At 35.3% G+C, this 16,199-nt stretch overlaps 1 protein-coding gene across 10 annotated transcripts in view; it reads left to right on the top strand.

The window, feature by feature from the left end:
- MARCH7 (membrane associated ring-CH-type finger 7) overlaps positions 1-16,086 on the top strand; it is a 48,554-nt gene extending 32,468 nt beyond the window's left edge. For 5 of the 10 annotated variants that reach the window (XM_015565738.1, XM_015565739.1, XM_006766473.2 and 2 more), the window contains 4 exons: positions 8,059-8,168; positions 11,041-11,154; positions 12,650-12,698; positions 13,289-16,086. In XM_015565738.1, the coding sequence (XP_015421224.1) occupies positions 8,059-8,168; positions 11,041-11,154; positions 12,650-12,698; positions 13,289-13,443 (428 nt within the window). In that variant the 3' untranslated portion in view covers positions 13,444-16,086. Of the gene's footprint in view, positions 1-8,058; positions 8,191-11,040; positions 11,155-12,649; positions 12,699-13,288 lie in introns of those variants that run through there. The other 5 variants (XM_006766477.2, XM_006766475.2, XR_001514310.1 and 2 more) reach the window with 4 other exon arrangements.
- Positions 16,087-16,199: the final 113 nt, after the last annotated feature.

Below are 16,199 nucleotides of genomic sequence, written 5' to 3' on the forward strand. Positions count from 1 at the left end.
TGTTGTGCAGAGATAATGTTACTGTAGAGACTCATTTGTGTCTTGAGTAAGCACCTGTTGTGAAACCAGGCACAGTTCTATATGTGAGGTATAAAGTGATAAACAAGACAGAGGAGGTACTTGCCTTATGGGGTAATATTGCGTGTTAAAGGAATGACTTGTTGAGGTGATGAACAAAGAAGAGCCAGCTAATCCAGAATGAGGGCAAGAGCATTCCAGCAGAGGGAACAATTAGTGCAAAGATTTTAAAGTGGCAGTGACTTAGAACTGAATGAAGCTTGCTTGGAGTATAATTAGTGGGCAAGGAAAGGGGTGATATAGTCGAAATAAGAGAGATTAGCAGAGGCTAGCTCATTTAAGACTTCAGAAGCTAATGTCTGAAGTTAGATTTTAATTATGAGGGAAAGCCACTGAAGGGCAGGAGAGTGAAATGATCTTTTATTTTGGCTGCATTGTGGAGGGTGGATTTTAGGGGGACAAGAGTAGCAGCAGGGAAGCCAGCCATTAATCTATTGTGGCAACTAACCAGAAATCTGTCTTATAAGAGAGAGGTGGTGATGGAGGTGGTACAAATAGGTGTGTGTGTGTGTGTGTGTGTGTGTGTGTGTGTGTGTATTTTGGAGGCAGAGTCTGTAAGACTTGCCGGTGGATTGGATGTGGATTGGATGTGGTGGAGTGAAGGAGAAAACAATTAGGAAGCCCATATTTTTGTCATGAGCTGCTAAGTAAATGGTAGGTTCATTTACTGAAATAAGGAAGACTGAATTGAATAAATTTGGGAAAGGAAATCAAGAGTTCTGTTTTGAAAATATATATTAACCAGATGGAAATGTCAACTGGGCAGCTTGCTAGACAAGCTGGATATTTCACAGGGTATTAGCACTGGAAATTACAATTTTGAGAATCATGAGCTCATACGTAATATTTTTAGTATTGGGATTAAATTAGGTCATTTAGAATAAGAGCATATATCAAAGAAATTGGCCCAGGACAGAACCTTGGGACACCCAAAGGTTTAGTGGGAGCAGAGAAGGAGATTTGAGGAGTGGTCTCAGTCTAGTAAGAAAAAAAAACTTAAAAAAGAGAGTGTTGTGCAAGCCAAGAAAAGGAAGTGTTTTAAGGAGAGTGTAATCAAGCCTGTCAAATATACTGCCAAGAGATACAAACAAAGAAATGACAGTTGGATTTGGTGGCATGAATGTCCTTTGTAGCTTGTCTCTGGAGTGCTGGGGTCATAAGCATGATTAGATTGTATTGAGGAGAGAGAGAGAAAGATGGGATCCAGGGCACAAGTCAAGTAGTTAGCCTTTAATAGGAATAAAGGTACTTAAAAAAAATTACAAGAAGGCTAGTCTAGATATGGATGTTGATCAGTTGTTTAGGTGAGAAGATGCTTGGATTGCTATATAATTGCTTCTATTTTCTTAGTTAAGGGAGATAAAGGTCTTCAGATGGTTAGGGGACAGTTTTAGAGATTTTGATGTGTGGGGGAAATACCATTCTAAGGTGTTTTTAGGAAGTATCAGTTTCATAAAAAATCAGTGGCCATGAATATGATTCCCAAGTGAGATAGATACATGTAATTTTATTATTTTTTCCCATTGATTTTTTTTACTTTATTTTTTATTTATCTTTATTATTGAAAGTATTACAGATGTCTGTCTGTCGTGTGTCGTCCCCCCCCCCCCCCCCTGCATTGACACACTGCAGCCTGTACCAGCCCCTCCAGGCCTTCACCACACTGTTGTCTGCGTCCATGTGCTATGCATATAAGTTCCCCAGTTAATCTTTCCCCTCTGCCCCTAAGTCCTGCCTTTCCTCTGAGATTTGTCAGTCTGTTCCCATGCTTCTATGTCTCTGGATCTATTTTGTTCATTAGATCCACAAATGAGTGAGATCATATGATACTGATCTTTCTCTGACTGGCTTATTTCACTGAGCATAATACTCTCTAGGTTCCTGGTTGTCTCAAAGGGTGTAAGAGATCCTTCTTTTTTTACAACTGCATAGTTTTCCATGGTGTAAATGTACCACAGCTTTTTTATCCACTCATCTACGGATGGCCACTTGGGCTGTTTCTAGATCTTCGCTATTGTAAATTAATGCTCCTATGAACATAGGGGTGCATACATTCTTTCTGATTGATGTTTCTGGTTTCTTAGCAGTGGGATCACTGGGTCAAATGGCAGTTCCATTTTTAATATTTTGAGGCAATTCCATACTGTTTTCCATAGTGGCTGTCCCAGTCTGCATTCCCTCCAGCAGTGCACGAGGGTTCCCTTCTCTCCACATCCTTGCCAGCACTTGCCATTTGTTAATTGTTGATGATGGCCATTCTAACAGGTGTGACATGATACCTCATTAGCATTTTAATTTGAGTCTCATGATTAGTGACTTTGATAATTAGTGATGTTTTCCATATGTCTCTTGGCCATCCTTTACCCATTTTTTAATTGGATTGTTTGTCTTTTGTAAAGTTTTATGAATTTTTTATATTTTGGAAGTTAACCCCTTATCAGATGTATCATTGGCAAATGTTTTCCAATACAATGAGTTCCTTTTTCATTTTTTTGATGGTTTCTGTTGCTGTGCAGAAAGGAGTTTTATATTTTAATGTAGTCCCATTTGTTTATTTTTTGTTTTTTTAAATATATTTTAAAAATTGATTTCAGAGAGGAAAGAAGAGAGAAAGAGATAGAAACATCAATGATGAGAGGGAATCAATGATTGGCTACCCCCTGCACACCCCACACTGGGGATCAAACCCACAACCCAGGCTTATGCCCTGAGCAGGATTCAAACCCATGACCTCCTAGTTCATAGGTCAATGCTCAACCACTGAGCCACAATGGCTGGGCCCATTTGTTTATTTTCTCCTTAGTTTCCCTTACCCTAGGACAGCGGCTGGCAAACTCATTAGTCAGCAGAGCCAAATATCAACAGTACAACGATTGAAATTTCTTTTGAGAGCCAAATTTTTTAAACTTAAACTATATAGGTAGGTACATTGTTACTAACTTAATAGGGTACTCCTAAGCTGGCCTTTGCTAAAAACATCCTCAATCTGAGGGGTCGACCTCAGTGAACGTACCCCCACTTCTTCTAATGCCACTTCTTCAAAATAGACTTGCCCAGGCCAAAAACCGACTTCTGCGCATGGGCCACGAAGTTTTAATCACACTGTACGTGCGCGCCCTCACGTGGTATTTTGTGGAAGAGCCATACTCAAGGGGCCAAAGAGCCACATGTGGCCCGTGAGCCACGGTTTGCCGACCACTGCCCTAGGAGGTGTATCGACAAACATACTGCTACGAGAGATGGCTGAGATTTTGCTGCCTATGGTTTCTTCTAAGATTTTTATGGTTTCACGACTTAGATTTAGCCTTTTATCCATTTTTAGTTTATTCTAGTATAAATTGATGGTCTAATTTCATTATTTTGCTTGTATCTGTTCAATTTTCCCAACACCATTTATTGAAGTGTCTGTCTACTCCATTATATGCTCTTGCCTCATTGTCAAATATTAATTGAGCATACTTGTTTAGGTTGAGTTCTGGGGTCTTTATTCTGTTCCAGTGATCTATATGCCTGTTCTTGTGCCAGTACCAGGTTGTTTTAAGTACAGTGGCCTGTGATATAACTTGATATCTGGTATTGTGATCCCTGCAACTTTATTCTTTCTCAAGGTTTGCTGTGGCTATTTAGTCTTTTTTTGGTTCTATATTTTGAAGTGTTTGTTCTAGATCTATGATATTTTAATAGGGATTGCATTGAATATATAGATTGCTTTGGGTAGTATGGACATTTTAATGATGTTGATTCTACCAACTCATGAACATGTTATATTCAGAAGCAGTTTTTAGATGCTTGGCTACAGCCATAGATTTGAGTTCACTGGGGTTGGGATCTTTTTTCTTTTTCTTTTTCTTTTTTTTAAATATGTTTTGAGAGAGAGAGGAAGGGTGAGGGAGAGAAATATTGATCAGTTGCCTCCTGGGAATGTGCCCTGCCAAGAATTGAACTGGCGACCTTTTGGTGCATGGTACAATTGTAACCAACTGAGCCACAGCAGCCAGGGCAGGGTTGGGATCTTTACCGACAAATATGATGAAGGCAAGGGTATTTGTAAGACCATAATTGTGTTTATGGTAATTAAAATCAGGAGGGATAAGTACATCAGAAAATGGATAGTGAGAAAATGGTAGGATCAATCTTTGAGTCTCATTGCCATTGAAGAGAATTACCAGATTAGGTGAGTTAGAATGAGAAATTGTAGATACACAGGAGGAAAGGATGCTTAAAATAGAGATATAGGGTTAGTGCAGTAAACTGATGACAGGGCCAAGGGTATGACCATACAGTAGATTAGTTGTGGTGGGGAAAGGTAATATTGGAAGCAAGGATGTTGAGGAAGTCGGAGTCAGAAGTAAATGGTCTATGTGGATGTTGAAATAGCCAGGAATAACTTGGCAAAGGCAGGGGGAGAGAGAGAAAATGAGAATGAGCGAATGCGCGTGCAGGTGTTCAAGTCATTAATGAAGGAGGAGGGACTTGGAGGTTCAGAACAGAAATTGGGGGTCTCTTTCCCAATTTCCTGGTGTTGCGGTACAAGGGGCTTGTAAGGTCGAATAAAGCTGCAGAAGAGGCAGGGGGCACTGTGGTTCAGGCATGGAGTTGAATAGATTATTCAAAAAGATTAGTTATTAGAAGAATTTACCATGAGTACCTTTGGTAAATTCACAAGTGAGATAGATACATGTACCATGAGTACCAGAGAACATAGTGAATTGATGACTGGTAGGGTGAGAAAGATGGGACATTAGGCCAGATTAATAAATGTATGTGATTGTGTGCGATTGAATGTCTGATAGTGATACCTTGGAGACATAGGCAAATAGGTTTTGAGGTATGATAGCTTTAATTTTAATAGTCTGCTGAAGGATTCAGGTAACCTGTTGAAGCTGGAGATTGAGACTACTTGAAAACTTTTTTCCTGAAGCCAGGTAGTAAAGGTGTTTGTGTGTGGGGGGTCTTATTTTTTTCTTTTAAGCTTACCTGATTCCAAAGGATGGACCATTTCAGCTATAGCCTCCTCTTGGCTGTATGGTGTTACGACAGCCTCATAGGCTTCATTAATTAGTCACTGTGCTGGAGTGTTACTAAGATTAAATGAGTGCTCAGCGTGGTTTTTGGCACTTAGTAAAGGCCTAGAACTAGTCCCAAAATGAAAAACAATTTGACTCGCTTTCTAATACATTTGCAATGAGATTGTTAGTGTTGTATATGTAGGAAAACACATAATACAGTGTATTGTTTAAGAACATTGGCTTTTTGAAGTTGGATGAACCTAGATTGGAATAATAGCTCCAACACTTAACTGGATCTTGAGTAAGTTTTCTTAATATTTGTTCTCAACCTTGGTTACTGATCAAAGTTACCCATTAAAGTTTTATAAAATATGGATGCCTTAGATCCACTCCTGAAAGTTATTATAAGCAGAGTTGAGGTGTGTCTTCAGTTCCATCATAACTATAACTGAGTAAAACTTCCCTCGTAGGATTATTGTGAAGGTCACATGAAATGATGTTTATAAATAGTTCCTCACAGTACTGGGCACATGGTAAATACTCAAATGGGATATATAAGGTTATTAGTACTTATTAAGATAAGTACTTTTTTTTAATAATATATTTTATTGATTTTTTACAGAGAGGACGGGAGAGAGATAGAGAGTTAGAAACATCAATGAGCGAGAAACATCAATCAGCTGCCTCCTGAACACCCCCTACTGGGGATGTGCTCGCAGCCAAGGTACATGCCCTTGACCAGAATCAAACCTGGGACCCTTGAGTCTGCAGGCTGACGCTGTATCCACAAGTACTTTTAAGAAATGGTCAAATAAATATAAATATCTCAAGGACTGAGCCTTTCTGATAAATTTTCACAAGACTTTCTTATATTTATTATAAAGGCCCCATCGGGTAGAAGATTGATTCTGGTAGAGAGTGATATAAACATGCATTAAGCAGTTGCTACAAAGATGAATAAATGAAGTTTAGTGCAAATTTAGGCAAAAGTCTGGAATGTGGTAGGAAATAATGGTAAAAGAATGGGTTAAAGAATGTAGGGATAAATGGGTTCCTCCTACCTGGGTATGGCCTTTTGAACACCTTCTGTAAGTTATTTATTCCATAGAAGAGAAAAATGAAGCCTTAAGAGGTGAAGTAATTTGTATTGAGTCATCTCCAAGATCCATATTTGATAATCATCATAGTTTTCCTGCTTCTGAATCAGAGAGTAGTTTTAAGAAATTCCTCATAAAAGAAAACTTTTAAATGTTTTTCACGTTCTTTATATTCTCTATCAGGTCACATTATGGACTTAACCTGATTTTAGTTCAGTGGTACATTTATAGTGACTATCTTATGTAATTTGACTGAAGCATATTTTTGAGACAATATAAACAACATTACTCCCTCAGAATAGCATTCACTTTCCTTTTAGCTATTTTCTAGAGAATGCATGTAAGTTACTACTGCTTTCTTGGACTTCATGCCAAATTTTATTACTTAAAGAATTCTTGTTATTAAATAGCACTAATTCTAAGTTTTATGAGCTCTTTGAAGACAGGGGTTACTAGTTATTCTTTTTCTGAATCTCCAAAACCTGTAATATTGCACATAACAAGCACTCAACATGCTAGTTGAATAGAATTTAAATATACCCTGTTACTCATGTGACTTCCTTTAATTTTCAGAACATTTTTTTCAACTTAAAGCCCTATCTAAAAGTAAATACAGTGGGGAAAATGGCTTTATGTTTAACTAGATAAGACTGCTACCTACTAAATTGGTACCAGAAGCTTAAGAGTAATCAAATGCTGAATGCATATGAGACAAAAGGAGCTTTTTTTTAAAAAAAAAAATTGTGGTTAAAAAAAATGTACATATATATATAGAGAGAGAGAAAGAGTAAAATTTTCCCTTTTAAACGTTAAGAGTACAATTCAGTGACATTGTGTGCATCCAGAATTTTGTGTGGCCATCACCATTATCTGTTTGCAAAACTTTTTTATCACTGCAAACAAACTTTCCATTAAGCAATAATGCCCTCCTTCTCCCCTTCCCACCTCCCCACCACAATCTCTGATAACTTCTGATTTACTTTCTCTCTGAATTTGCCTATTCTACACATTTCATATAAATGGGATAATGAGGTATTTATCCTTTTTGTACCTACCTTATTTTGCTTAGCATAATGTTTTCAAGATTCATCTATGTTGTGGCATGTATCAGGACTCCATTCCTTTTATGATAGAAAGGAGCTGTTTTGATCTGGGCAAAATGGCTTGCTTTCCCCCGTCCCTAACCTAAGGAGGGCACTTCCTTAAACCATGAAAGGTCTTAGGTATATATTGTCACGTCAAAGATACTGGTCTGGGTATATGCAACTAGTTGTTCGAGATACTATGTTATTAAACACTAGTAGCCCTGAGCACGAATTCCTGCACTAGTAGCTCACTGCCGCCCTCCTGTAGCTCCCCCCTCCTCCCTACCCCATCTCATAGCTTGCTGCCCTGTCCCCTCCTGTAGCTCTCTGTCCCCTGCCCCACCCTCCTGCTGATCACCGTGATCCAGTCATTACACGGCCGGTTGTTACGCGTCAAGGTGTAAAAACCATTTGCATATTACATCTTTATTATATAGGATTGTTTTAATGCCATCTTGCCGATGTACTTAAGTGTGAAGGGGGAAGTGCAGATGGCATTCCATTATCAGCTTCCCGGGATCAGTAATGTATGAGTATCTAGCAGAAAAAAAACAGCAGGTATATAAATAATGGGTGGAGGCTTAAATACCAGAGTAGAACCTGACACACACTCTAGGTATTGCTGATTGCTATTTTAGGAGATATGACTAATTTATGGCAGTAATCCAATCTACCTACTTCCCTCCCTCCCTTTCAATTTTCTATATCCTAAGCTTAAAACTTATAAGGAAAATGTTTTGTGGAGCCATAGCAAAGCTAAGGTTCACTTGTAATGTACTATTTCACCAGGTTCTTCCTTAGAGGCTGTGACCACCTGTGAACTCTGTAAGGAGAAGTTACAGCTCAACCTGGAGGACTTTGACGTCCATGAACTGCACAGAGCTCATGCAAATGAACAAGTTAGTATATTTTCCCTCGTTGGTAAGTGTCTCTTCTATGTTTAAAGGACAACTCTTGAAGAAAAGATTAAAACATGGTCAGAAAACCGGCATTAAAATAATAAAAATAGTAATAATTTCTTAATATAATTCTGTTACTGCATTAGGGATTATAATTTTATAATTTTTCTTTTATTTTTCTCATAACTTTCTGTCACTGAAAGGTAAATAACCAAGTCACAGGTTTTAAATTTATGTAGATAAAATATATCCTATGTTTTCTAAATAAACCTGAAAATAATAAAAGCTTGGGAAAGTGATCCCTAAGTAGTGCCCCAGATGTCTCAGTTAAGAATGCCTCTTGAGTGCTGGAACATGATTAAAACAACAAACCCTGGATTTGCTTCATATTTCTGTATTTTTTATGTTAGAATAGTTTTTATATGCATATCTGACCACATGTTCTTAGTATCGTCGTTCCCTCTGCCCTCCCCATTTCTGTTTCCAACTTATGTTGAACAAGTTATTTTATGAAATTTTTTATTCCAAGTTCACATAGTTGTTTTCCTTTAGTATTTGTACCATTATAGTCTAGCTGTTATTTATATAATGAATACCAGGGCTTCTTTGATCCTAATACATTTTTCAAATATTTTCTTTTCATTTCTCGGATTCTTTTGGTATGTGTTGATAACTCCTGTTTCCCAATATTTTGATCACTAATTTTTGTTTCTTAAAGAGCTTAACATTTTTAAATGCTGAGATGCTTAAATTATACGGTTAGAATGAAAAGCTTACTTCTTAAGGGAAAATTTGGGAGGTGGAGGTGGAGAAAAGATGTTAAAGGAGATTATTAGGATGATCCTAGAGCCATACACTATCCAAGTGAGCTTAGCATATTTGTTATTAAGAGAGATATTTGATGGTGAGAAAATTCATGAATCCTTAAAAAACACTTTTTAAATGAAGGGGTAATGGACTCCTTGCCCCTTTATTTTATTGACACAAAGTTGAGATAACATAAAAACCACTTAAATTGAACAATTCAGTGGTTATCCATTTTTGCAATGTGCAACCACCACCTCTATCTACTTCCAACCATTTTCATCTCTTCAAAAGAAAATCCTGTACCCAATTAAGCAGTTTCTCCCCTTTACCCCCTTTTCCACATCCCCTGGAAACAACCCGTCTTATGTTCTGTTTCTGTGGAGTTCTCTGTTCTGCATATTTCATATAAACGGAGTAATGTGGTGTGTGGTTTCTTGTGGACACTACTTTTAAATGTGGGAATAAATGGATACCCCTGAAAATCTGATTAAAACCATGAACACTTCTTATAAAATATACATAGACACAAAATCTGTATATAAGTTATGGGATTCCCAAGTTTCTTGAAGCTAATTGCTTAGATCCAGGTTAAAAAATCAATGATCTAGTGCAGTGGTTGCCAACCTTTTGGACTTCATAAGGACCACCAGTGTTCCTCAGACCACCACTGATCTAGTGAATGAAACATTAGGCAGCTGTAGTACAGATGTTACTCCAATAATTAGTTATTCTCTAGTGAGTCGGTTGTCCAAAAAAATACCACGTAAGCAAGAAATTTTCTTAAATCCCCAAAGAGTCTCTCTAGACAACTGAGCATTGGTACTTTAAAGAATGGTAGAAGAGTATGGAAAGATGGAGTAATGCAAAGAAATATTTTTTTATTCTCAAAATGTGAATAGGTTACAAAGGATGGTTTTCTCCTGCCATTCTTCCTTCTCTAAGTACTCCATCGTGTCTCTTAAAGGTGGTGTTTGGCTTTTCAGTTAATCCAGGAATGTTTTTACTGTTCTCCAATGATTTTAATGATCCACATCTTAAGTAATTTGGAAGTGTTGGGAAATAGGTGGAGTCATTGCTAAGAAAGCTTCTTGGCTTTAACTTATTTGTTCTTTGTGAATTATGGATTCTGGTGGCCTGATAACTACCCCCATTTTAAGTGATTAGTTTAATATTAATACAGTTTAGTATTTCATTATCCAGTGGCTTCATTTTTTTCAAGGTACTAACCATTAACATTTTAAAAATCTTACGGGTACATAATTTTCTTGTAAGATAAAAGTAATTAAGTTAAGTATTTAAAGAAGCATTTAATAAATCAACTTTGAATTTCTTTAGTACTTTAGAATCTGATAACTTGCTGAAGTTGGTACTAATAAGGTATAGTACTTAACTTGCAGATAAGTTAATTAGCAAAATGGCACAGCTTACAGATAGCCTGCTGTATAAAAACTACAGGACAGTTCAGATTTTAAAAACACTATATGATTTGTAGTTTTAGCTTCAAAACAATAGAACAGTTTGGAATCAAAGAACTATTTGAGTAACAGTTACTCTATTTCCTTTTTTAGTTTATTCTTTTAATTACCGTTGCCTTTAAATTAATTGTATTACCTAAGAATCATGTGACCTATCAGAGTAGGTTTTAGTTATATAGTATATATTGAGTTAGCTGTAGATGAAGTGATAATTTTTAAGTAAATATTTAGTCATTTGTGCAGTGAAAGTGCTTATGAGCTTTATAAAGAACCAGATTCATTCTATAATCATATGACTTAAAAGTCCCACTTTTATATAAACCATTACATAAAGGAAGACTGTATGAGACTAAAGAGGCTATTCACACACCTATTCGGACTCATTATTTGGCATTAGTAAAATTTTATGATGTTATGAAGGGTGGCCCTTTATTTCCTGTTTTAATAGATGGCACCATATCTCTTACTAGGAGCTAGACATGAATGAATATATTTCCTCTAGTTTATCAGTGTACTATGACTATCAGTCTCAAGTTTACTAATTTTTCATTCTCCATTTTCTTTTTCTTTTGTTTGCTTCTCTTTTGAAGGCCGAGTATGAGTTTATCAGCTCCGGTCTCTACCTAGTTGTGTTATTGCACTTGTGCGAACAAAGCTTTTCTGATATGATGGGAAATACAAGTGAACCAAGCACACGAGTCCGAGTAAGTAATGTTGGAGGGGGGCGGTGGGAGGGTGTGATGTACCAGGTGTTTGTTTTGGAAAGCAGATTGTTTTATATGCTTATATTCTATTTCCTTTGAGGACTTCTTGTGTTAAAATGTCTCTTAAAAATTAAGTAGATTTAATAGAAATTGCTATCTTCTATATTAAGCAGCCTAATTTTCTCATAAAGCTATTTTAGAGAAGTAATTTTCTAGCTCATAAAGGTAATTGGAATATATTTCAGTGAAAAACAGAATTGGAAACACTAAGGGGAAAATGTTCTCTTTTTAATTGAGGGGAGAGGAGGATGACTTAGAAATATAACTTAGAAATCTGAACTCCAAAAACCAAGTGAGAACAGGAAATTAACCTCAAATTTTTTTGTTACTGTCATGTAAAAGCTTACCAATGTACTAATTTTCAAGTGAGTCCATAATGCAAACTATTTTAGATATGGACTATTTGGTATTTGCTCTGTACACTATTACCTTAATTTAACACTTAAGCTAGCTGTTAGGTAGTCATAAATGATACAGTTTGCCTCAGTGTACCAGAGGAAATTTGTGTGCTGCTACCTTGCTCATTTTGTGTAGCAGAGGCTAGGGCCACCTACATCTCATTACTGTAATTATCTGAACACTTCATATCTTTAAATGCATTCATAAACATATCCTTTAACCTTTTTTATATAAGTGTTCATCTTAGTGACAAAAATTTAACAATTTGTGGTATTTTTTAAATTATAAAAATGTAATGCATATTCTTATACATTGGTAAAACATTTTTCTGTAATAATCATATGCACATTATTATACCTGTGAGCCAGTTGACAGATTACATCATTGAGGAAAAGAGAATAAACTGTCTTAACACCATCCAGAATTTGAGCAAAGATCTCTTGATTTCTTAGTATTTTAGAAATCATAGTACTACCTAAATCTAGTTAATGCCATAAAATGACTTCTTTCTTAAGAATGAATAAACCATATAAGTCTAATAAGTTCTATTGAAGTCATGCCTTTTTAAAAAGCTGTAGTCAAATTAATATTCAAGTGCAAGTCATTTTTATGATTTTTAAAAAAATATAGAATCAAGTGCAATACTTCGAGTTGTCACATTTACGTAATATTCTTGTTTTAATTTTCTAAATTGACCACTAAAATTGAATTCATGAGTCCAAATTCTAAAGTTTTAATTTTTTTCCATCATTGTTGCGTTACATTTATGCAAGAGAAATGTTATTTGATACAAATTCTGTATTTGCTCCCAATTTCTACATGCTCAATACATGATTAATTTATGATTTGTAAAAAAATTAAAAACAATATCCTTAAACTTAGTAATTTTTGATGTGGGTCGAGAAAGACCCTCCTATTTAAAGGCTTAAAAATGGTGTTTGACTTTTTAAATAGAAATGAAAATCCTAAACTGAATCTCTCTTCAGATCCATTTGCAACATTTCAACTACTGTATTTTTTTCTGCATTGTTTCTAGTTTATTAACCTTGCAAGAACTCTTCAGGCACATATGGAAGATCTCGAAAGTAGGTGGAATTCCCTCTCCCCAGATTTGTTGAATTTACTGTTGCAAATTAAACTCACAGAGCAAAGCCTTAAGTATATACTCTATCAAATTAGAGCTTCATTTATAGCCTTAATACCATTGATTTGGGAAAGACGGCTGGGCATCTGACATTAAGATTTTTAAAACGTATTTTTTTAAATGGTACTAATTTTAAAGTACAGAAGGATCTACTTTTAACCATCAGTATATTACGTCTATTAAATAAAATTTTGTTTCTGATCACCTTAATTTTCACACTTAAGACGTTTGACTACTAATCAAACGACACTTTTTAATCTTTTAGATTTTTGTGTTTGTGCATGAAATTTTGTTATTCGGCTTCATTAGATCATAAAAGATTTTCCTGGGTTTATATATAGTTGTAAGAAAGTAGGGGTAAAAGAGCGCTAATTCTGAATCCATAACAGAAGCCATAGCGGTGGGTTAGTTCCTTTTTTGTTTGTTTTGCTCCTTGTTCAGGTCCTCATGGACATTTTTAGATCCTGTTCTAGCATTAGGACTTCTGCCTGGGCTCCTATATGAAGGCATTTAATGTCCAAATTTTTACAGGCATCTGTACAACATACCATCTTCTCAAAGTCCTACAACCTCCATGGTGCTTCATACCAGGTGGACGCAGATACTGGTGGCTCTGGAATAGTTCCTGGGACTCCAAGATTACCCTGTTTAGTACTTTTCCACCCAAAGCAAGTGGCTCCCCATGATCAAATTTGAATGCACTCTTTGAAGTGTTTTAAAATATGTATTCTCCAGTTGATTACCTTCTATATCATCTTCAAAATACTTGGAAGTGTTGTCTGTAGTGTGCATAACATTTTCATCTTTAGCAAGTGTTCAGCATCTTTTGAAATAAGGTTTGAGGGGGATTTAGTTCTCATAAGAACTTTTTAATTCTTTGATTACTCGAAGATATGGATTTTTGTCATTCTGTGCTATTTTTAAGTTTTAAAAAGCGTAGAGGTACAACCAGATAATGCATTTTTAGAATTTAGTTAGTATGTGTAAAAATTGTATATAAAAGAGCCAAATGGTATATGAAATGGGATATAAATCTTTTTTTCTTTATATCATCTTATCCCCTTTTTTGTAAATAATTTATACTTTATCAGATATAATTTCAGTGAGTATTTTTCCCAGATTGTTTGTCTTTTTTTTTTTTTTAATTCCCTTTTATAATTTAGCTCCCTAAACCTAAGTGTCAACTCCTAAACATGAGAGAGAGGAAAAAAGATGGAGGTGAAATATACTCAAACTCGGCTGAGAATGAGAGATGTTGTGGGTGCTACAAGTTAACTACCAAATAAATACCAGCATATTAACATTCTGAGCATGGGTTCTGACCGAATTTTCACCTGTGAAGTAAATAAAATAGAAAACATAAGTTCTTTACAAAGCAATATACTTTTAGTTTGCTACTGCTCCATGATACAGCATAAAACTTAACCCTTGTGTTTATGCATTCATGAGCTTTATGCTTGGTATCATTTAAGTTTTCTGCAAGATCAACGAATAGACTGAGAAACTGTACATGTAGCATAGTTTTCTGGTGGAAGTCATTTGCTGGGTACTCTTAAATCAACCAGTGTTAACACAAGAAGAGTAAATGCCCTTGATAATAGGGGAAATGCTAGTTCAGTGTTTATTTTAGTGAACTTCCATTTTCCTCAACATGCAGAGAAGTTTACAGAATACTTATGTTCCTCCTAAAGACATTACAGGATGTTTTATATTAAATTGTTGAACCACTAATGACGCTAAAATAAAGTGAGGTCCGAAATATTGCAAAATGATAAGTTTCTGGCAATGTGGAGTTATAGGAGTAATTTCAACAAAAGGTTTTTACTGAGTACAATTATTGTAGTTTAGGCTGTGTCTATAGATAACTATTTTAAATAACGAAATAGAGCTTTTTCTTGGCATTGTATAGACACAGCTTTGATGTAATTTGCAAGAATACCCATAATCTATTCTGTGCACATTTTTTTCCATTCTCACCGGATGCATCAAAACATGTTGCAGTAATAAGCCAGACTCAGGTGTGTGAGAGCACTTGTTTTAAGTTCACTTTTTCTCTGTTGAAATTGGCTAATATGAGCACAAACTTCTCAGAAACTTTTTAGAAGATGTTCTTGAACCACATTTTAAAACATTTTTGTTTTTATAGAAACTAACATAAAAAGATTTAGGGATGGGGGTGTTTTGGAATGGCATTACCCACAGTCAAACTACCCTAACCCCTGTCATATCTTGATTTTGACCAAAGAGTTTACTACGTTGGGATTTTATTTTACAAGTCATTGCTCTTCTGGCTTCATATTGACACTTCCATTCTCATCCCCCTTAAAATCATTCTTGATCATCCTCTTTTCTTTCAACAGCTTCAGAGGATGATTCTGAAGAAGATGGAGAACATAACAGAACATTTGATATTGCCTAACTTCATATAAGACAAATGGATGATCTGTTAACAAGTGTTTATTAAAACTGGCAATTAAGTATGAGTTAATTTTGTGGGGGAATGCCTATTAAATACATTATATAAATAAAATGAATATATATATATATACACACACACACACGTATGCATGTGTGTATATATATATTCATTCTCAAGTGTTGCTGAATTAAAATTCTACTTGCTGGACCTTTTAACATGGCCAGTCACTGATGTTAATAAACTGGTAATCAAAAGTATTTTTCTTTTAGGTGAGTGGGGAAGTGTTAAATTGTTTTAAATATCTAAGCAATGCCTACAACCCTTTTTTTGTTCTGATTATTGTAGTCATATTTATGAAAATGGTTCGTGTTTTAGCCCTTTGCTAGTAAAAAAAAATGAGACAAAACTGCTTTCAAAATAAAATGCCAAATGGCACCTAGTTATTTTTCCTTTTAAAATGCCTTAAGTTGCGGTCTCATTTACATAATCATTTGCTTCCGGTGTTTAAAAAGAAAAAAGAATGAGTAGGGGAGAGTAAGTTATGAAGAGCTTATATTAGGTGTCCAAATTTACTTTAAATTCTAAATTTATTTAGCGGTAATACCTAATTTTTTAAAAAGTATATAAATTTAAAATGTATAAATGATGGATACATTTTTGTATTGATTTGAAAAATGCAGGTTATATTTGATAGGCCATAGTATGTAGATATTCCTTTAGGAATATTTCAGCTCTAAATTATACCAGAATTGCCAGTCAAATGCTATTTGGTAAAAAGAAAATTATTGCAATCTCAAGTTAATGGAATATTTTTAAATCCCACATTCAAAGTTTAAAACACTGGTTTTCAATATGTTTTTTAGTGTTGTCACTTCTTCGTAAATAAAAACCTGTTTGGATCCTGACCGTTTTTAACTGTTGTTAATCTGAGCATTTATTTAGTGGCTTACTATTTTTCACCACATTTGGAGAACAAAAGAACTTTACCTGTTCACCATGAATAGATCTACACTGTGGTCATGC

The sequence above is a fragment of the Myotis davidii genome, unplaced genomic scaffold (genome assembly GCF_000327345.1).
Source record: "Myotis davidii unplaced genomic scaffold, ASM32734v1 scaffold59, whole genome shotgun sequence".
In the NCBI taxonomy this organism is placed as follows: Eukaryota; Metazoa; Chordata; class Mammalia; order Chiroptera; family Vespertilionidae; genus Myotis; species Myotis davidii.